The sequence below is a fragment of the Talpa occidentalis genome, unplaced genomic scaffold, assembly GCF_014898055.3.
Source record: "Talpa occidentalis isolate TD23 unplaced genomic scaffold, MPIMG_talOcc4v2.1 talOcc4.8, whole genome shotgun sequence".
Classification (NCBI taxonomy): domain Eukaryota; kingdom Metazoa; phylum Chordata; class Mammalia; order Eulipotyphla; family Talpidae; genus Talpa; species Talpa occidentalis.
This window is the reverse complement of record NW_023605194.1, coordinates 49,469,373-49,493,117: the sequence shown is the minus strand read 5'-3', so window position 1 is coordinate 49,493,117 and position 23,745 is coordinate 49,469,373. Positions and strand designations below refer to the sequence as shown.

At 38.1% G+C, this 23,745-nt stretch overlaps 1 protein-coding gene and 1 pseudogene across 1 annotated transcript in view; both read left to right on the top strand.

The window, feature by feature from the left end:
- Positions 1–23,745, top strand: part of REEP3 (receptor accessory protein 3) — a 90,879-nt gene that overhangs the window by 51,847 nt on the left and 15,287 nt on the right. The window contains exons 3-5 of the mRNA XM_037497332.1: positions 19,333–19,409; positions 21,678–21,798; positions 21,977–22,090. Coding sequence (XP_037353229.1) covers positions 19,333–19,409; positions 21,678–21,798; positions 21,977–22,090 — 312 coding nt within the window. The remainder of the gene's footprint in view (positions 1–19,332; positions 19,410–21,677; positions 21,799–21,976; positions 22,091–23,745) is intronic.
- On the top strand, positions 16,867–17,336 carry LOC119234408 (60S ribosomal protein L36a-like; annotated as a pseudogene).

Genomic DNA, 23,745 nt, shown 5'->3' with positions numbered 1-23,745 from the left:
AGGGCCTCCCTGGTGGCACAAGGGGTTGAGCACCACACTATAAAGCAATCCGCAGCCTCTGCAGCATGATTTCGATCCCCCACCAGCCAGGGAGCTACCCACATGGCACAGCAGAACTCTCCTGCCTCACCCGCTGCTCCCCTCAGCAGTGTGTTTCAGTCAGTCTGCCTGTTCTGTTCCCCACTCTGTCTCTAGTGAATCCTCTCACCCCCCGCACCTCTGGCCTGTACCCCAGTTCTTACATGTGCATAAATAAAAAATTCTTTAAAAAAAAAAAAAAAGTATATTTAGTCTACTAGTTTTCCCCAGACTTCCAAATTGACTTTATAAGTGGGATATTTGTGTTAGAATTATACTGTGACTGGGCCTCTCTGGTGGCACAAGGGGTCAAGCACCGCACTATGAAACAATCCAAAGGCTCTGCAGCATGAGTTCCATCCCCGGCCCACCAGGGAACAACCCACATGGCGAAGCTGAAGCAGACCTCTCCTGTCTTGCCCACTGCTTCCTTCAGCAGTGTATTTCAGTTAGTCTGCCTGTTCTGTTCCCCACTCTGTCTCTGGTAAATCCTCTCATCCCCCACATCTCTAGCCTGTACCCCAGCTCTTGTATGCATAAATAAATAAATCTTTAAAAAATAAAAAGGATTATACTGTGACATCAAATAAGAATTATCATTAACATTGATTTCTGAATGTGTTCACATAGGACATAGGTTTAAAATTGTAAGACATATCATCATTTTCTCAGTCTTTAACAATAGTTTTAAATTTAAATGTTAGCTAACATACAGTGATATATGTATATCTTGTTTTGAGTTATAGTTTTTGTGAATCAAGATATGATAAGTAAAATCACAATTTAAATGCACTATCCTTAATAGTCAGCTTAATAGCTATTCAGTTCACTCTCCTTTAATGAACTAAACCTTACATTTACTTAATGTAGGTGGTGACTATTTGTAAGCCTAATTTTTTACTGTGTCAGGTTTACTTATATAAGTATTATGTTTATATATATTCAATATATATCAGTATATAACTTCACTGCTGAAGAAACTGATGCTATCATAATTATCAAGTGACTTATAGTCTTCCTTGTATCAATTCCTTATATCAATTATATCAGTCATTTCAGGATCATTACAATGGATCCACTTTAGAAAACAAGTGTTAAATTTGAATTAGATTATATAATTCACGGGGTTTTAAATGAATACCTAACACAATCACTTCTAAATGTTTAGACTTTGAGGGGCCTCCCCGGTGGCGCAGTGGTTGAGCGCTGGGTTGCGAAGCAGCCCGCAGCCTCTGCAGCGCTGGTTCGATCCCCGGCTGCTCCCCGGCCACTGGAGGAGGGTCCCACATGGCGCACAGACCTCTCCTGCCCCCCGCTGCTCCCCTCAGCAGTGTGCTTCGGTCCTTCTGCCTGCTCTGCTCCCCGCTCTGGCTCTGGTGAATTCTCTCACCCTCCCGCGCTTCTGACTGTACCCAGTGCTTGTATAAATAAATAAATAAATCTAAAAAAATAAATAAATGTTTAGACTTTGAATCAGAGTACCCTTAACCTTTATGAAGTAAATTGAATTCCCACAATTTTCCACTAAGATGTAAGCTAAAATGCAGCTAGCCAACTACAGCTGTCTTTTGTAGCTTTACATGCAAATGCTTTGGAAAACATAAAGAAAAAAAATTCTTGCAGTAACATTTAAACGTAGAGGCTAAGTCAGACTCTTGCTAATATCTGGGAAGAATTTCACCAACTGTAGTGCCAATAGAAATGGTTTTTAAAAACAGGGACAGAAACCACTGTTTCTATTAAAGGAAATGTTAAGTCGTAAATTGGAGGGAGGCCTAACCACCTCCACCCTAATCCCTGGTGATGGAACAGCTTAAAATCATAAAGCTACAGCAACCAAGAAACAACAGCCACCACCCTCTCTGCGGGAGAACTGTGTTCCGAGGCAGCCAGCCTTCTGTCGCCTCTTTCTCTGTTCAGGAACCATAACCTCTCTAATTTGGAGAAAACCCTCCAACAAGTTAAAAAATGGAGAGATAATAATTAACTTCAAGAGAAAATCAAAAGTGGAGTTTAGACAGATTCAGAAATCAACATTACGTTAATACCTATCAATTCATTTTCTTGAATAATCTTAAAAGCCTTTTTTTGAAAATGAAGAAAAATGAAACATTCAACACACAAAGCAAGAAAAATAACAATTAAAAGGCTGTAAAGAAAGTAGGATGAATTTTAAAAAGGAAACAAAAATAGCAACAAATTTAAGGAATATCTAAGAATTGTCCCTTTGAATAAATCTACTACAAACACTGGAAATAGTTAAGGTAGGGGGAAAGAAGTGTGTAAAAAGGGCTGACAAAAGAGAAATGTTTAAGCATGCAATGCTAGCTAGCTTTAAGTTACAATGAAAACATTAAATATCTAAAGCTTATATTTAAAATGGAATGTTTGTAGAAATAGAAGATATACCTGATCCTTTTCATTTTTAGCTATAGGTTATATTATTTGTGCAGAGAAATTTTCCCTTTTCCAGGATATAACCTTGGAATGCTCAGATAAGTACATCACCTCTCTAGTATGTAATTTCTGAAATAGAATGCTTTACCAACTACAGCTGTAATAATCAGATTGTCATCCAGATTGCCATCACACTGTCAAAGGTCCTCCTAAAAATATAAGAGCTGGAGTAGTTCCTGAGGATTTTAGCTAAGTAAAAAAAACAAAATCTTTCCCCAAAACTTCATGTAATTTTAAAAGCTTAAGAGAAATGTTACTTCAGAAATGTAATGGAAATGATAAAAGAGTACATTCTTTAGAAAACTGTAAAAAATTCAAAATATATTAAAATTTGCAAATCCATCTTACACTTTTTCTGTCTCAACTATCAAAATAACTGTAGACTGATTCCTTTTTCTTTTCTTTTTTAAAAAGATTTATTTATTTATTTATTTATGCACACAAGAGCTGGGGTACAGGCCAGAGGTGGGGGTGGGTGGGGAGGAGGGTGAGAGGATTTACCAGAGACAGAGTCAGGAACAGAACAGGCAGATTTACTGAAAAGCACTGCTGAGGGTAGCAGTGAGTCAGGAGAGGTCTGCTGCACCATGTGGGTTGGGGATCGAACTCATGCTACAGAGGCTGTGGATTGCTTCATAGTGCTGTACTTAACCCCTTGTGACACCAGGGAGGTCCCCCTTTTTCTTTAAATACCACAGATCCAAACTCTGCAGGTAAATGGGAAAAAAATCTTCCAAAGGTCTTAAAAATTCACAGAAATATTAATAGTAACTTCTAAAGGTCTCCAACAGGTAACTTAAATGAACACCTAACACTTCAGTTTTATTATGTCATATCCTTATTAACAAGATTGACAAAATAAATTATTGGAGACAATTGTGAGTTTTTTGTTTTTGTTTTTGTTTTTAACCATTGACATGATGTTTGAATGTATGTAAATTTAGGGTTACTCTCAGGGAAGAGACTCTAAGAGCACTTTTTCCTTCAGAAGGGAGTCTCCATTGAGTGGTCAGTGTTCAGGTAACTCTGGGTTCTTAGAATGGGTTGATAAAAGGAACCTCCCTCCCGAAACTCTGAAGTAGAAGAGCCTTTAGCTCACCCTTCCCTGGGTAGTTGGCCCCTGACTTCTGTCTGTTCAATTGATAGACATGAGTAGTACCTTTCATAGGTGGGCTAAAGCTTTTTAGTTTGTTTTTAATTGATGTATAATTGACATACAATGTTATACTAGTTTCAAGTGTGCAAGATAGTGATTCAAAATATGTTGATTATATCCAGTCTTATGCATTGTGTTTATGTTTTTTTATGACAATGTGCCTAGGGTTATGAAAACAAGGGTGCATTTTAACTATTTACATTCAGCAACTTATTACATAAAACTGAGTTCATCAGCTGTTCTCCAAACCCAACGCTTTTCTTACATTCTCCTCATGAATGATATCACCTTCCTCTAGCTAATACTGTCAGAACATACACAGAACAGCCTTACTCAGCATTTCTTGCAAATCCACATGGGGCCTTGAAGTACCCATTCGGATTTAGTAGGTGTGCCCTGTACTTGAGTTTCTGTATTTCCAACAGGCTCCCAGGTGAAGCCACAAGAATGTCGTGCATGTTCTCAACTCATGTCACCTGTCAGAAATACTCGTGGAGTTTGCCTTTGAAACAACTGACTGCCCTCTCTCAGCTCATTGTGATAAGGCAGCCTAAGTGTCCCTATTTTTATTTTTAATCTGCAAGTGATTTTTATTTATAGTAAATTCAAAATTATCGATGACAAGTTATTTTATTATGACACATTGTACTTTTTAATATAAAGGTATACAAATGGCACTAAATAACAATTTTTTAAAAACATTTGTATGTAAATAGACTGATGGACAAATTTAAATGTAGAAAAATATATTAGCAAAATTCATCATATAATACAGTTGGGGTTGGGGGTAAGGATATTGAGTAGGACTTTCTCCTAGTTACCATGTGGTCAGACTGTCCATACACAGTTTGTCTATATCACTAAGTTTTCCCTACACAATTATTTTCCTTTTCTCTTCTTTTTTCCCCTTCCTTTCTTCCCTTCCTCTTTCCCGCTCTCCTTTCTTTTCCTCCTTCCTTCCTTCCTTTCTGCTGTCCTTCACTGTGGCATTCACCCAGCCCATCCTTACCCTAGCATTCCTGTGCTGTATTATTTGGTTCTCTCTACTCTTCCTAAATGTGAACCTCAGTCCTCATGAGGTTGACTTGCACATGCTTTTGCAGAAAAGTAATTTCTCAAAAATAACAGAGGTTCATTTATGGTCATGACAGAAATTTATTCTCCTGGAATTTTTTGCTACCAGTCTTTGCTTCTCAAGAAGATTATGTTTTTCCATGTGGTATAAATGCTGCTGAGCCTTTACTATAAAACTCCCAGTTTCTATGTTCTTACTAAAGAGCTTAGCTGTTAGTGACTAGGTTATTTCACTTGCAGAAATAGCAACAAAATTTCACTATGTGAAAATAGATGAGGAACTACCGGACCTAGGTGGCTGAGAAGCAGTGCCAGCCTTTGGGAATGCCTCAGGTAAACAATATAATAGATCAGTTCTTTGGAAACACTAAGGGAAAGAAGGAAGCATGACAATTTAGCATGGAAACTTGGATGGTCAATAGAATGGCCATTTAGCCCAGTTTACCCTCTCTGAGTGGACTCTTCCCCGTGCTCAAATCCTGAAAAATTCAGTGTGATGCATTAAAAGGAAACTGTGTCTCTTACAAATGCTCACTACCCAAAATTAATCAATGGGGACTTTAACCAAATGTAAAAAGTGAAGTGTGAATTCTCAATCAATGCGTATGAAGAGAATTATTTTTGGGACTTAGAGATCATTCTTTCCTGAATTTTCCACCTGGAAATAGTTCCTATAAGCATTTTGGGATTTTCGCACCTTCTTTCAGCTCTCCTTTTAAATTAATTGTCATCTAGTTTTTAAACATCTTGCATTTTTCTTGCTCTAAACTTCTGTGATTTAATAACAATGAACAAGTCCAAGGCCACATTGTGGCAGAGGTATCTATTTTTAATTATAATATGCCCCAATTAATTTATTTTAACACCTGATACGTATATCTTATGTGAGACTTTTCTCCTTCAAAATAACAGGATATTCTGTGAGGTCTTTAGAAGTGTTACCCACCAACTACAATGATCATGTTACTGAGAGTTCAGTATCCTAAAGTGTGACTCCCAAACATTTGAGTCCTGGCGAATTGTAGAAAGTTATGACATCCTCAAATGGGGCAAAGAAGTGTAGAGAAAACTACCTCAAATTTGAGGAAACATGCCTTCCTGGTGGCACAAGGGGCTAAGTACAGCACTATGTAGCTATTCACAACCTCTGCAGCATAAATTCGATCCCTAGCAGGCCAGGGACCTGTGCACATAGCACAGTAGACCTCTCCTATCTCACCAGCTGCTCCCGTCAGCAGTGTATTTCAGTCAGTCTGTCTGTTCTGTTCCTGGCTATGTCTGTGGTGAATCCTCTCACCACTACCACCACCACCACTCCCTCCACCCCGCACCTCTGGCCTGTACCCTGGTTCTTGTATGCATAAATAAATAAATCTTTAAAAAAAACTTTTGAGGAAACCCAAATCAGACTTACCTATGTAGTCTGCCTCAATACATGTCCCATCTTTTTTTTAAAAAAAAATTATTTTCAACCATGGTCTTTATTCACTTTGGATTAAACTTCAACTAACTTATTTTCAAGCATGCTTCTAACTTGGCACAGCTTTGGGGAAAAAAATCCCAGCGCTGAGCCATCTGGGTTGGGTAAAAGAGGGAGTTTTTCTATTGATTTCTCACATTTTATTCCTCTTTGTTTTTAATGGAGAAAAGTCATTATGAAGTAACCAAATTATTGCATAATGTAAATGAAACAAATCTTTTCAGCTCTATACTGTTTCTAAAGAATTCTATATTAGAAGGTTTCTGAAATGTGTTGTAGAATGAATTGTTGAATGAGTTGACGAATGAATACCTAATAGTGGTCAGAAAATAAAGTTCTCTTTGGGTGGTCTGAGATTTAGCAGTGTTTATTTCTTCTCAGACTCAGCAAAGATTTTTTTTTTTCTCCCAGTGAAGCATATTTTAGCATTTTGTGCTCCGGATTTACTTAATGTGGTTATAATAGAAATCATTAGGCATATGTAATTTTTCTTTTTTTCTTAAAGACCAGCATTTATTACTTTATGATTCAAAGACTGAAATTAAGAGACATTGGAAACTTGTTTAATCTCTGATGGCCTTGAAAACAACTTTAACAAAATAAATTATTGATATTTTCTATGTTATTAAGTACTGTGTATAGTCCAAAGTTGCTTGTTTGAGTTACCTGCATTGACAGAGACCTTCAAATATAAGAAATACTTAAGTAAAAGCTTTTCTTTGTGCTTGTTTTCCCAGGCACAGGGTGCTAGGACCTGGGATTGTAATGACGAACAAGACAATTTTGATTCCTATGAGTTGTCATAGTCAAACAGACATGCAGATGTACAAACCATTACACGGACTTACTCCGAAGGAAAAGTACAGTGCACAAACATTACACATGACCTTTGGAGGGGGTAGGAGCCATTAAGGAAGAATTTCATTTGAAAGTAAAGTTATCATTCATACAATGCAAATGAATAATGTATAATAAATTATTTGTTACATGCTAGGTCAAATAAAACCATAGTTGTGCTGGTAATCACCTGTTCTTATCTTTTTTTTCAGATTTATTTATTTATGCATACAAGAGCTGGGGTACAGGGCAGAAGTGTGGGAGTGGGGGTGAGAGGATTCACCAGATACAAAGTAGGGAGCAGAACAGGCAGATTGACTGAAATACACTGCTGAGGGGAGCAATGGGTGAGTCAGAAGAGGTCTGCTGTGCCATGTGGGTTGCTCCCTGGCCAGCTAGGGAATCGAACTCATGCTGTAGAGGCTGTGGACAGTTTCATAGGTTGCATCTTAACCTCTGCAACACCAGGGAGACCCTGTTCTTATCTTTTTATATGTCATCTTTTACTAGTCCCTCCCTTTAAAACCTGTTGGGGATAAAAATACTTTGACATCAGGGTTTGTGACTATTTCATGTCAAAAACCTTTGTATATATGGGCCTCCCCAGTGGCACAGCGGTTGATTGCTGGGCTGCGAAGCTGCCCGCAGCCTCTGCAGCACCGGTCCGATCCCCGGCCAATGGTGAGGGTCGCACATGGCGCACAGACCTCTCCTGCCATGCCCACTGCTCCCCTCAGCAGTGTATTTCGGTCCATCTGCCTGTTCTGTTCCCTGCTCTGGCTCTGGCGCTTCTGACTGTACCCAGTGCTTGTATAAATAAATAAATAAATCTTTAAAAAAAAAAAACTTTGTATATAATAGTCAATAATTAGTGCTTCCTTAGTGGTGCAGGCGGTTCAGACGCAACCTATGAAGCTATCCGCAGCCTCTGCAGCATGAGTTCAATCCCCAGCCAGGGAGCTATCCACATGGCACAGCAGACCTCACCTGACTTGCCTGCTGCTCCCCTCGGCAGTGTATTTCAGTCAATCTGTCTGTTCTGTTCTCTACTCTGTCTCTGGTGAATCCTCTCATCCCCTCCACCTCTGGCCTGTACCCCAGTTCCTGTATGCATAAATAAATAAATCTTTAAAAATATATATAGGGCCTCCCCTGGTGGCGCAGCGGTTGAGCGCTGAGTTGCGAAGCTCCCCTCGGCCTCTGCAGCGCTGGTTCGATCCCCAGCTTCTCCCCGGCCACCGGAGGAGGGTCCCACATGGAGCGCAGACCTCTCCTGCCCCCCGCTGCTCCCCTTAGCAGTGTACTTCGGTCCTTCTGCCTGCTCTGCTCCCTGCTCTGGCTCTGGTGAATTCTCTCACCCTCCCGCGATTCTGACTGTACCCAGTGCATGTATAAACAAACAAACAAATAAATAAAATACGTGCCTCTTTAAAAAAAAAAAGTTTAAAAAAATATATATATAAAAAAGCCACTAAGTAATATTTATTAAATTTATATACCACATTAGTTTTCTTTTCATCATGCAACCTGCCATTGTTAGCACCCTTGCTATTATAATATCATACTGATTATAGCATAGCAAGGATGAGTTACACACAATCTTTAAAAGCATTTTTACTTAATTTGCCATAACTAATACTAATCTATAACTTTTGTAAATCTGCTAGGATATGAAATCCCCTACATGTTTGGGGCTTGTACATTGCTCTCAACCTGTGTGACAGATTCCATGAGGATTATTTTATAGTTGCACTTAGTCTTTTGTTTGCTTTATTTGTTTGACCTTGATCCTACCTCTAAATTTCATAATTATCTAGGAATATACATTATAAAACCTTATTTTGCTGCAAAATGTTATAAGATTATAAAATGAGGGCTACTTTTTGTCATCAGGGATAGGTAAATGTATACCTATTAAATGGAGTATGGTCTTTTGATAATAAATTTAGCCTATGGGTATGTTCATTTTACAGTATTCACTCAGGCTTAAAATATCCTCTAATTCCTTTGAGAGAGTAAAGCTAAGAACACCATCACATGACTGTCTGGGTTTTTCTGAAATGCTAAGACCTTATAAAAGCCTCATGGATTTTGAGTAATAATAAAGCAAGTGCTGGCATGTTAAGTAGGATAATCTGATCCATGCACTATATAAACCAGAATGTAATTTTAGACACTATGGTTTTATATCACAGATGACTCCATAATTTTCAAAGGAACTTGCTTGTATAGGAGTGTGTTTTCTTGGAAAATGCATTCATTTTTATATTAAAATGATTTCAAGCTTCCATTTGAAGATTTTATTTATAAATATTTTATTTTAATTTAAAATATTCATCACATTATTCATGAAAAATATAAGGAGTAAAATGATCCAGGATTGAAGATTGATTGCCATTTCATTGTGACCACTTTCAAAAGAATATTAGTAAATGATAATTAGGAAAGATGGAAATTATAGTCATGTTTGCAGTCCAGTTTATTAATTCTTTAAGAAATACTATTGAGGGCCTCCCCGGTGACCCAGCGGTTTGAGTGCAGCGCTATGAAGCTGTCCGCAGCCTCTGCAGTGCGGGTTCGATTCCTGTCGGGCCAGGGAGAGTCCCACATGGCACGGCAGACCTCTCCTGTCTCACCTGCTACTCCCTCAGCAGTGCTTTCGGTCTGTCTGCCTGATCTGCTCCCCACTATGTCTCTGGCGAATCCTCTCACCCTCCTGCGCCTCTGGCTTATACCCCAGCTATTTTATAAATAAAAAATAAATCTTAAAAAAAAAAAGTACTTTTGAGGGGCCTCCCTGGTGGCGTAAGGGGCAAGCTATCGGCAGCCACTGTGGCACAGGTTCATTCCCAACCAGGGAGTTAACCACATGGTGTAGCAGACCTCTCCTGTCTTGCCTGCTGCCCCCGCTCAGCAGTGTATTTCAGTTGATCTGCCTGTTCTGCTCCCCACTCTGTCTCTGGCAAATCCTCTCACCCTCTGCACCTCTGGCAGAGTGTGGCACCCCAGCTCTTGCATGCAGAAATAAATAAATCTTAAAAAAAATACTTTTGAACCCCTATTTTGTACCAGCTATCATATTAGTCACTTAGTTATTCTCTTGGGAAAGAAAACAAAGCAAAGTAAGTAAAATAGAACTTTTTTCATATAATCTTCCCACTGACTTATGCACTTTATTCTTTGGATATTTTGGCACCTCCCACTCAGAATATATTTAAACTATATGTATTTTTCTAACTATCTTATTTATCTTATTTCTTGGCATATTCAAAGCAGAAGGGACTAAAGTCATGTATACTAACAGTGCAGATGATAATTAACAAATTTACGCAGATAGGCATCATACTTAAAAAGGCTAACAAAGTAATTTAAAATGGTATTTCTCTGCCTCTTCCCAAAATGCTGCGTGAGAGCATCACTCCTTCCTGTCCTCCTATTGCTTCTCAAACACTTTGAGAGTCCACTAAGGGTATCTCAACCAGAGTTTCTTGAGATGGTAGTCTTCTTCTCTGTTTCCAAATCATTATGCTGATAGCACACCACCAACCAGGGCATTAGCCAAGCCACAGACAGCAGCCAGTAACACTGTAACTGGTGCCTACCTCATTCTGCTACTGGTACTATCACCTTGCTTCCCCCTTTTCTACAGAGATCAGAGTATAATCTTTCAAATTAGGGTTGGCTAAGTGACTCTAATTATAATAGATAACAAAAATGTAATGGCTGATGAAATACAGAATGTATTTCTCTCTCAAGTAACAGTCCAGGTTAGTATTCATTTCAGCAGGAAATTGTCCTCATGCAGTCAGTTGTTGAAGAACTGGGGCTCTGCCCATCTTCAACACATACTTTTCAGCATCACTTTGTTCCTGGCCCTGCCAGCCGACAGGAAGAGAAAAGAACCTGTGGAGACATACACATACTCTGTTGGTGGGAACTGAACACTTGGCCCCACTTAACTTTAGAGCATGGCAGAGAGACTTTGGCCCGGACCCTGGCTGGGTCGCTTCCCTGCCACAACTCTACTGTGCCTTTTGTGGACAGCAAGCTGCAACTCTCTCCTCCACTTATTTCACTGTCCTAGTGAAACAGGACAGTATCTTTCATTATCTCCCCCAGCTCTGACACCCACAGCAACTGAAGGCATCATTGGTCACATAAATTATTCCATATCTACCCAAGGCAGCTCTCTTTCCCATTCATATAAACAACTTTTTTCTTAATGATTTAATTATTTATGCATACAAGAACTGGGGTACAGGCCAGAGGTATTGGAGGAGTATGAGGAATTCACCAGACATAGTGGGAAGCAGAACATGTATTTCAGATTGACTGAAATACACTGCTGATGGGAGGAGCGGGCGAGACAGGAGAGGTCTGCTGCTCTATGTGGGTCATGTGGGTCCCCTGCCCAGGGATGGAATTGGTGCTGCCATGGCTACAGATTTCTTCACAGTGCTAATGCTTAATCCCTTGCGCTACCAAGGAGGCCCCTAAACAACTTTTCTAAACCTTTACTGCTCTTCTTAAATTCACACTTCTTCCCACCCATTCCCAGCCTGAAAAGATGACCTGCCCTCTTTCTGCAGTGTGAAGCTATCAGTATTCAGTGGTGAGCCACTCTAACCTGCTGTCCAGCACTGATCCTCTTTACTTCCTTTCCTTCTATCCCAGAGGAAGATGCATCCCTGCTTCTCTCTTGAGCCCAGTCTTTCTAATTTTATTCTTGTCTGTCTTATCTGGGATCTTGTTCCATCAAGTATTCCTGCTTTCCCATGATATGAATTTCACGACCCTCCTGGTGAAATGTTCAATCCTTGAGGATGTTAACATGCTTTTCATTTTGCTTTTTTTTTTTTTTTTTTGCCTTTTATTTGCCACCCTCCTTTTTTCCTTTTAAAACCAGCTCTCTTTACTTTCAGTCTGTCTGCCTGTTCTACTCCCCACTCTATCTATGGTGAATCCTCTCACCCTCCTGCACCTCTGGCCTGTACTCCAGCTATTGTATAAAATAAAATAAAATCTTTTTTAAAATAAAAAATAAAACCAGCTCTCTTGGTCGAGTAGTTTATATTTACCCATCATGTCTTTACCTCATGACTACTGTCTAGCCTTTTGCAGTCCTTACTAAAAGCTATATACAACCCCATGTCTGTTCACATTTGTTGAGCACATTCTGTGCCAGGCTTAGGGGGCTCAGCAGTGAATAAAATGGGTCTTTGTCTTGTGGAGTTTACATTATAGTAGGAAGTATATATAGAGAAGGAGGGCAGCAAGAAGTATTTGTTAAAGTATCTGTCAGATGTGATATGTGCAAAAGAAAAAAATAAAACAAGATACATGAGTTAAGAGATTAATGTTGTTAACAAGGTAGTTGGGGAAAACCTCTGTGCAGAGTTCAGAAGCCAGTGAGAAAGCAATCAAATGGATAACTTGGGAAAGAGCATTTCAGGCAAGGAACAACATGCACAGTGGTCCTGAGCAGGAACTTATCAACACACACAGGGATAGTAAGAGTACAAGTGTAACTGGAGCAGAAGTGGGAAAGGAAGAAAAATAGCAGACAAGGCAGAGTGACCAATTAGGATGCAACTGGAATAATCCACAAGGAGATGATGCTCATTTGGGCTGGGGAGGTATCTGTGAAAGTGATGAGAAATGGTTTTGATCCTGGTTATGTTTAAAAGAATTGACAGGCTGAGTAGTGCTGGTACATTTGCCCTATGAATGAAGTTTTCCCTCTCTCTCTGTATTTCTCTGTCTTGCTTATAGCCAAGAGACTGATTCATATAGACTGCATACGCTCTGGCTTCTTTTTGGGTTCGGCCCATGAGAAGCTTTTGCAGGAAACCATAATGCAAGACGAGCATGAAGCTACAGTAAGTTCTCTGCCTCTGCTCCCTGCTACCACCACTGGTTGTCCACCTGAGGCTATGCCTTTCATTTCCAGTTACCTTCTCCAGATTCCAGGAAACCTTTTCCTCTCCTTCCTCCTTTGTACCTTGTAATACCAGTTCCTGATGTTGCTTACTCAAGTGTGTACTACTCTCCTTTATTGGTTTTCCTGAGCCTTGTTCACAGCTTTATAAATAGTCTCTTTGATAAGCTTTCCTCACATTCTTGTGATCTTGACTCATGCTAAGAGCTAGGCTATCTACTGTAGGAAAAAAACTGCACACTTTTTGTCACAGTTATTTACTCATTTTTCTTCCAGTAAAATGTTAAATCCTTGGGAGTAGAAAATGTCATATTCTTGTTTCTATTCCCATGACATGAAATAGGGTTGGGCACAGTTATAACAATGAATGTTACATGTAGTGATGCTGCTTGAGTTCTTAGTAGTTATCTAAATTATGTTTGATATGAAATATTGATTAAAAGTAGGGTGTGTAGGGTCTCCCTGGTGGTGTAGGGCCTAAGTCTCAGTGCTGTCACCACTAAGGCCTCAGTTCGTTCCTGGCCAGAGAGCTACCCACATGGAGCAGCAGACCTCTCCTGTCTCACCTGCTGCTCCCCTCAGCAGTGTATTTCAGTAAATCTGCCTGTTTTGCTCCCCACTCTGTCTCTGGTGAATCCTCTCATCCCCTTCACCTCCACCCCTGACCCCGCCCCTCTGGCCTAAACCCCAGATCTTCTACACAAAAAAATTTTAAAAAATAAAAAAAAGTAGGGTGTATATCTGTACATCCATCTTAGTGTTTATAAGTTTCACTTTGGGTAATTCAATTCCATGGGGTCAAAGAGACATAAGAAAAAGTTGTGTACAGCTTTCTTGTTACTCATTGTTCTGAAAATATTTAAACAACAGTTTGTTGATGTTACCAATTGTTTCTTAACTGGAAAAAAATGCTATTTGTTTACATTTGTAACTGTTTGTAAAATACAATTTATTTAAAAACTAATTTTTATTGGCCTCCCTGATTGTGCAAGGGGTTAGGACGCAGCCTATGAGGCTGTCTGCAGCCACTGCAGCAGGAGTTTGATCCCTGGCCAGAGAGATACCTACATGACACAGCAGACCTCTCCTGGCTTCCACACTGCTCCCCTCAGCATGTATTTCAGTATTTCAGTCAATCTGTTCTGTTCCCCTCTCTGTCTCTGGCCTATACCCCAGTTCTTGTATGCATAAATAAATAAATCCTTAAAAAATGAATTTTTATCAACAAAGATGATGCTAGTAACCTTTCCCCCCTGTTTGTTAAAAGGTGGATTGTAATTGATTAAAGTTACCTGCTAAGTTACTGGTTTTTATTTATGTAACATTAATAGCAATTATTTCTATTATATTTGGTTAAATACATTCATTAGAATATCAATGTGAATGTTGTCTTCTGATCTCTGGATTTTAGTGGTGTATTTTGTTATTAATGTTTTCTTGTTTCTTCTATAAAGAATATTTTATCAAATGAAAAAGAATACTTTATCTTCACACGTTTATAATTTGTGACCTGTTCTTTTCTTTTTTTTTTTTAACCTTGATCTCTATTTCCTTTGGGTAAAGCCTTAAACAGTAGACCCAGCAGCTCTGAGGTGTAGTTTCAATAAAAGCTTTGCTGAGCAATCATTTGGTATAAAAGCCCAACTAAATCCATTACCAGAAAAAAGAAAGCAATATCTTTTCAAGGTTGTCTTTCTTTATGGTTGCTCCCATGAAGAACACACACTCACTGAATTTGTTTAGTTATTGCCCGGATTCAATAATATTTCAGGTCATATTTCTTTTGTTTTTTTAAGATTTATTTATTTATTTATACAAGCACTGGGTACATACAGAAGCGCCGGAGGGTGAAAGAATTCACCAGAGCCAGAGCGGGGAACAGAACAAGCAGAGTTCGGAGGGGAGCAGCGGGCGGCAGGAGAGGTCTGCGCGCCATGTGGGACCCTTGCCAGTGGCCAGGGATCAAATCCGTGCTGCAGAGGCTGCGGGCGCAGCCCAGCGCTCAACCACTGTGCCACCAGGGGAGGCCCAAGGTCATATTTCTCCTTATTAGAGTACAAAAAAAAAAATCCATAAGTTTAGGAGAACAGATTGTTAAGAATTTATTCATTGAAAACATGCATAAATTTTGCTTATATAAAATTATACCCAAGGAATATGTCCAGAAGATTGGATAGTTTGTTGTTCTTGAACAAAAAAAGGCATGGAACACCTTCTTTTTTTCCTTTTTTATATTTGACTTTATTGGATATTCTAACTACCTAGATAAATGCTTTATTTTTTAGAAATAGACATTATACATTTTAAAGCACTTATTTATTGTGCTTTTTTAAACTAATGTGATAGTGTCGTTTGAAAACTGAGTAATTACCTGATTTTACCAAGGCAAAGGTGTGTTTGAAATCTGTGGGACATGCAGCAGCTCTGATTCACTTGTGAACTGGTCATTTTGGGAGTATCATTGTGTAGTTACTATTTGTACAGTCCTTTCCACCTCCACCTGACTATTGACAGGTACATTGAAACTATTTGTGGAATATTTAGTTATCCATGTGAAAGATCACAATCATAAACAGGTTATAAAATAGTGAAATAATGAAAAATAAAGAGCTTTGGCTTAAATCTTATTTTTCTGAATATTTCCTAAACTCTCTATGAGAGAGACAATGTAATTTAAGCATCCACTTCCCTGGGGAAAAAAGATTATGTTTTCACTGAAATCTCTGTGCTGAGTAGTGGAGAAGGAGAGAACCAGGAAATCCTGGAGAACTGAAAAGACTGGTCTGATGACATCCTTTGTTTGAAAAGCTGCCTTATTTATGCTTCAAAGTGGACTGTGCCTCCTTCAGCCATCCCCCACCAGCTCAGCAACCTTCCAAACTTATTTACTTTGGCCTTCAATAAAATAAGAGTTTATCAGACTTGGTTTTGTTTTTGGTTTTTTAAATCTCTGCCGCATGGAGCACTGAGGTTTCTTGAAGTCTCCTCAAGAGTCCTTCTGTGGGTAGAATGGGAGAAACAATCAGAGCAGTTTTCTCTTGTTATAGTTTTACAGTTGTTGTTTTTTGTTTTTTTTTTTTCTTTCAGTAAAGATATATAATTCAAAAAAGCTTCTGAGACCCCATTTAGCTCTAGAAAAGTGAATTGTTCTGTTGCAGTCTTTTTTCTTCATTTTTTTGCAAAGGATAACCTTCCAAACATAGTGTAATGGTAAAAGTACTGAATTAGTACTTTAGATTTGAAAATACTAAGTGAATGAACTCATATGAGAGCATTATGTTGCTGTGGAAAGGAAGGAACAGGGAGAAAACACATAGGATCTTAGCCCTGGAAGAAAATCCCCATATTGGGACAAAAGCTTGAAATTGACAGAAGTGAAGGATTTAAGAGAATTCATGAAAGTAAAAAGCGAGAAAGAGCATCTGATCTAACTTTTTTCCTTTCATGAGGTAATATAATCTTTTAATCAATTTCCTCGTATTTCAGATATAGGTAAAGAATGCTGTCATTTACTTTCAACAACTTTTTTAAGCTTTTGGGAGTCTCTGTAAATCAGAATGAATTGGTATTGTTCATATTTTAAAATACACTGCTTCAAGTTTTTTATGACTAATTTTAATTTATTTGTCCATGTAAAGGGAAAACTTTAAAAACTACTTGGGTTATAGTTTTATTTTGTCTAGGGAATACCCAAACAAGCATCTGTATTAAAACTAAATATTTAGACCAGTTTTATAATTACTTATAAAGACATAATTTTTTCATCATCTCATATTTTCTTACTCTCGGTGATATAATTGGTTAATAGCACTAATTTCAAAGCTGTGCATCCTGAATTCAAATTCTGGTTAAATGACCTTGATCAAGTCATTTTACTTCTCTGTGCCACCATTTCCTTATTTACACTGGAAATAATGCATGTTTTCTACCTCGTAAAGTTGTGAGAAGTATGTGGATTAATAAATGTGATGACTCCATGCCGACAGAGCTCTCGCAAGCATGGTGAACATTCCTAAAACCCGCCAGACCTTCTGTAAGAAGTGTGGCAAGCATCAGCCCCACAAAGTGACACAGTACAAGAAGGGCAAGGATTCTCTCTATGCCCAGGGAAAGCAGTGGTATGACAGGAAGCAGAGTGGCTATGGTGGACTATGGTGGACAGACTAAGCCAATTTTCTGTAAAAGGCTGAAACTACAAAGATTGTGCTGAGACTTGAATGTGTTGAGCCCTACTGCAGATCTAAAAGAATGTTGGCTATTAAGAGATTTTAGAACTGGGAGTAGATAAGAGAAAGGGCCAGGTGATCCAGTTCTAAGCTTCATCTTCTATTATGAGATAATAAAATCTTGAGAATTATGTTTACTTCCAAATAAATAAATAAATAAACAAACAAATAAATAAATAAATAAATGTGATGAGCTTAGTAGTCACTAGCCAGTGGTTGTCGTGGTTTTGTGCATTAGCCATTATAATATTGAACAAAAGAGCAAAAATCCAACCTACTTGAGAAATAACAGAGTCTATGTACTCAGGTAGGTAGAAAGGTATAAATTGGGGGAGGGGGATGCGTTCTAGGAAAATTAACATGGTCGAGTTCTATAACAAGGATTGGTACAAAGGATATCAGAGTCTTAGGGATCTATTTGGATGCCCTTTTCCTTGCAGGTGGTAAAAATGTCCTGAACTTCTGTCTTAATCCATTTGGGCAACTCTAACAAAAATACTTTCTTTTGTGTGATTTATACACAAGAGAAACTTATCTCTCATGGTTGTAGAGACTGGAAGCCCAAGAACAAGGTATGGGAAGATTCAGTGTCTGGTGAGGACTCACTTCCAGGTTCATAGATGACCATCTTCTGTGTCCTCACTTGGTGGGAAGGGAGAAAAAGTACTTTTAAGACATTAATCCTTATGAGCTGACCACTTCATGAAGGCTCCTGATACACATTTGGGGTTGGATTTCAACATATAAATTGAAAGTAACATAAACATTCGGTCTGTTGCAACTACCATGTGGTATTGGAGTAGAAAAAGGCAGATGTGTGAGAGGTTACAGGTTTATATTTAGGGGAGCAAGAAGAAAACATTAACCTAGACTTTCAAACCAGGTGACTGGTATCATGGATATATCAGTGATTGTTCAGGATTGTTCTTTGGTTTGTGAAGTTGCTGTGTATTGAGAAATAAGGAATGCAAAATTTAATGGTTAATGTGGCCATATGTTATATCATTAAATATATCTCATTAATAATTGTATAGCCGGGCCTCCCCTGGTGGCACAGGCATAGTTAATGTGGCCATATGTTATATCATTATATATATCTCATTAATAATTATATAGCCGGACCTCCCCTGGTGGCACAGGTGGTTGAGCGCCACGCTGTGAAGCTGTCCGCAGCCGCTGCAGCGCCGATTCAATCCCAGCTGACCAGCGAGGGTCCCACATGGCATGGCAGACCTCTCCTGTCGTGCCCGCTGCTCCCCTCAGTGTTGTATTTCGTCAGTCTGCCTGTTCTGTTCCCCCCTCTGTCTCTGGTGAATCCTCTCACCTTCCAGCACATGTGGCCTGTGCCCTGGTTCTTCTATAAATAAATAAATAAATAAATAAATAAATAAATAAATAAATAAATAAATAAATCTTTTTTAAAAATAATTATATAGGGCCTCCCGGGTGGCGCAGCGGTTGAGTGCTGGGTTGCGAAGCTGCCTGCAGCCTCTGCAGAGCCGGTTCTATCCCCGGCTGCTCCCCAGCCACCAGAGGAGGGTCCCACATGGCGCGCAGACCTCTCCTGCCACCCGCTGCTCCCCTCAGCAGCGTACTTCGGTCCTTCTGCCTGCTCTGCTCCCCGCTCTGGCTCTGGTGAATTCTCTCACCCTCCCACGCTTCTGACTGTACCCAGTGCTTGTATAAATAAATAAATAAATATTTTTTAAATAAATAAATAAAAATAAATAAAAAATAATTATACAGCTAATAGTTTTCATTAAAAAGCATGTCAATAATAGTAAGATCTTTTCCAGTTTAGGAAAATGTATCCTTTTTTTTCCAATTCTTTCATTTAGATTTCTATGTTTATATTGCCTCAGGTCCAGAGATTTGTTATTCTTTGATTCTTATATCCCAAGACTGGTAATATAGTAATGTGAGAGCTCAGATATAGAACCTTTTGAGAATTAAACCATCACTTTCAACATTTGCAACATACTATATGTCTAGAAGTAGATATTATATATATATTTCATATATATGTAATCATTCAGAGTTGCAAGTAATTTTAGTCTTTTTTCATAAGTATTTTTGTTCTTCCTAGGTTCGATGGATGATGTACTGGATTGTTTTTGCTCTCTATACTGTGATTGAAACAATAACAGATCAAACAGTTGCTTGGTAAGTTCTAGTATTGAGAAAGGGTCAGACAATAGACTCAGCATCAGGTGTTCTGAGTTCTCTCCCTGTGCTTGCTATTAACTAAGAAATTTGATCAAGTTATCCAGCCATTGTCTCATTTTCTTCACCTAGTTTCTCCCTAAGAACATTACTTTCCTTATAGTCTGCCACAAATAAAGACAGCTCATTCTTCTTCCCATGTGCCACTCCCTGCCCACCTCCCACATACCTCCCAGTATCTTAGAATAGAGAAATTGGTAGTCATTATTCCTTTTTCCCACTGATGATTTCAGACTATTTTTCTTTATGACTTCCTAAACAACTCCTCTTTTGAAGCCCACAGCAGCTGGTTTTAACACTCCCTTCCCATCCTTAAAACTCTTATCTATAAACTTTCAAACTGGATGACGTCAACAACCATATGCACTCCCACTCAACACCAGCTCCTGGTCTGCTTTATTGCAGATAGCATGGGGCAAAATTAAAGCATGATTTTAACCTCAGGCATTTAACATTTTACTGAAAAGAAAAGCTAATTGAACACCTTGAATCTCCTTTCGTGGAATCTCAGCAGTACATTTCCATCCAAACCTCGTCATTACTTGGGAAGTCATTCTTTCAAATTCTTTAAACTTACTACCTTGCAACTATCTTCCCCTATCCTTGCTGCACAAGCCTGCAGCCTAAATTAGCCCAGCAATTGCTCATCTTTATTTGTTTTCCCAGGCTAACAAATGAGCCCAATTTGAACATCACTATTCCTTTTACTTGCTTTTAATCCTTCATTTTGCTTTTTTCCTGTATCTATTTGCTTCAGACATTTACTGTTCTCCTTAAGTTGTCATTCTAACTTTTTTATTCTCATTGTATTCTTGTAACACATTAGGTCACATTGGATTACTAGAAAAAAAATAGAAATCACCAGACTTAAATGCTCTTAACCTACCTTCATTCATAAACTTCTCTGTACCAGATTCCATCTTTTTCTTCCTTGTTTTGGCCCAGAGCTCACTTATTTACCTGTTAAATTTTTGGTGTAGGGCTTTAGAGGAGTATTATTTCTTTGCTTCCATGTTTTAAAGTGGCAGAACACAGAGCCCAAACCATACCAGGTCTCTTAATTCTAAAGTTCTCTTTTGAAAGACTTCTCTTTTGAAAAGCATATTTTCATTGTTAAAAAGTGAGCAGAGTAGAAAGTTTACCATGAGTAATCAAAGTACACTGTAATTGCACCATGGCAAAAACCCTTTGTTCACTACACAGTAGTCATTCCTCACACTTTCATGTCCTCATCAGAAGAGTCCACATTTATTCAGTTATCATGTAGCATAGTACTTCATGAACCATAAGATTATGGTTCCTCGTGTTGTTATTATTGTTAATTTTTGCTGTGGCAACAAACAACTCTAAAAGCACAATGATTAAAATACATTTATTTCTTGCTCACACTGCATGTGTACAAATGGTCAACTGCAGCTTTGCCGGGCTTTATTCAGTTTTCAGTGTCTTCTCGTTTGGGGGACCAAAGCTGAAGAAGCAGCTGTTCTTTTGGCAGAAAGCAAACATTTAAAGCATAGGTTGGGAATGTTGAGGTGAGGGAATCAAAGGACATTTAAAAACTTCTGCTTGCATGTGACATACATCATCACTCACATTCTGTTGACTAAAGCAGCTCACGTTCTTAACCCCCGAGTGGATACTTATGGCAGCCTACAGGGAAGTCACTGCAGTCACATGGAAAAGGGCCTGGACACATAAACTTACCACCACGGTCATTCCAGTCCCCTTGCAAATGAGTGATGTAGGTCTACAAAGTGCTGCAATTCTGGCCAAATGAGATTGGGGGGAGGGTGCAGTTTCTGGGCATTTGGAGAAAGGAGATGTATGATGGGAAGACATTGTGCACTTGGGGTGTATGGAGTTGAGTCTTGATGCCCAGATGTATGTGAGGCACTGTCATGGCATTTGGTCTCTGCAGACAGGGTGGGTGCATCTTTTTGCCCATGCTCAAAGCTATTAGTGCCCTCTCTGAGCTGCCACATTCAGTTTCGAAGCTGACTGTAGTTGATTCAAGAGAAGAATTTTGTACTAGAAGGTGTGAGTCTCTGCAGGGTCCAGGTCATACTTTTGTAAACTGGTGTTTAGTTAACTAATTAGTTCATGGCTTCAAACTCATGACTGAACTTTTTCTAAAAATGTTCTTGTGATATCTTCATTGCTTATAGTTTATTTTCACCAGTGTTTCTTTCCAATTTTTTCTCTTGTTAGGTTTCCCCTGTACTATGAGATTAAGATTGCTTTTGTCATATGGCTGCTCTCTCCCTATACCAAAGGAGCAAGTTTAATATATAGAAAATTTCTTCATCCACTTCTTTCTTCAAAGGAAAGGGTAAGACATACAAACTATTTCTACAAATCATTTGTTGGAAATGCACATCGTATTTTGTGCTATAAAATTAGTGAGGCTTATATTATGAGGGAATATCCTAATATTTGGCTTCTTGACACTATTTTTATATAAAATTAATATCTTTGCATTTTTTATTTTTTTTATTTTTTGCTTCCAGGAAATTGATGATTATATTGTGCAAGCAAAGGAACGGGGCTATGAGACCATGGTGAACTTTGGGCGCCAAGGTTTAAACTTAGCCGCTACTGCTGCTGTCACTGCAGCAGTGAAGGTAATTTTGTATTTACATTTTTTAATCCAATATCATGTTAACTCAGCAGGCAAAATTGTGTGACTTTTTATTTCAAAACATTTTTAAATTTTGGCAAAATTTAACTTTGTTGATAATAATGGAAAGAAATAGAAAATAATTTTAAACATGTTTTAACATATTTTCTTTAACACTCATTATTTGAAACTCTGAATTGACCACAAAATGAGAACTAGTTAATAAATAAGATATACTTGAAAGTGTCATTTTATCATAATTTTCCTACTTTGTAATCTTAATAGTAAAATTGTTTGAGTAAATTACTGGTAGTAAGATGACCATTCTTTCTTTGTCTTTGGTGTGTTTCTTTCTCTCTCTCTCTTTCTCTCTCTCTCTCTCTGTCTCTCAATACCTTGGTAGGACTTCTGGCTTACTTCTGCACCCCTCCTTCAACCAATTTGAGGTAAATGATTATTCAAAATAAGGCATGAAAAAATTCTGTTTTTGAAACTTGAGATTTTACTTAGCCAATTACATTAATGTCATGTGTTGTGTTTTGCAAGCCAAGTTACTGAGTGAATGCCTTCTGTGAACATTTGCATTATAGCTTTTGGATTTCTTTGCATGTAGTAATTAGTGTGGTTTATTTTAAATACCATGGTATAATTGATTTTGGTGTATACTATATGGAAAGAAAACAGGCTTTTAGATCCAGAAAATGTTGAGTGTGACTTTCTAAATAACCATTAGCAATTTACTTAATGTCTGTGTTCTTTAGTTACTTTGTGTATAATATGGGGATGATATACCTATCTCTCTGAGCGTATATAAAAATACGATTCTTGCCAAATTATGGTAAGAGCCCAAGAAACATGAATATCTCTACCTCAGTTCAAGGGGAAATTTGAGTTTATTGAACAGCAATGATAAAGGAATATAAAAGATCAAATGAAATTCCCAAAATGACCCTTTATTTTTCATGGTGATCTCTGGATAAAGTATCACCATATTGATCACAATTAATATGATCAATAAGGAAAAAATTCAAATTGTATATTAAAAGTGTTGTATTGAAGATTAAGTAGACACTTATTAGCTACAACACTGTATGCATAAACATATTATTAATGATTATTAATTATTTGTACTTTAGTATAGTTTGCCTTGGCCACTATTAAATGTTATTTCCTTTATTAGTATAGATAAATACTAGGATGGCAAAATTTTCTGCTTACTTAAGTACTATTTTCCATTTTATAAGAAGTTCACTTGCTTTCTGTTTCTTGTTCAATGAAACTACATTACTGATTGCCATATCTAAAAAAGATAACCCAGGAGGTCCAAAATCCAACAACTAAGAATTCTACCAAGAAAGAATGGGTATAATTTTTGAATAAAATTTCTAAGAAAATAATATTTGTCAGAATTGAAGGACATAAGCAAGGCCCACAAAGTACCCAGCACAGTGAATGAAGAAGACACATTGAATATTCAATGGTCAAGCAAGGTCTCTGAATATTCCAAAACACCAGAGATAAGGAGAGACTTCTTATGGATTTTAAATACAGAAAGTGTCACACTGAAATGATTAAGTATCAGAATGTCATTAAATTTAATCTTCTATATAGTGACAGTGGAAGTTTAAAGACAGCAAGAGAGTACCATCCATGATACCA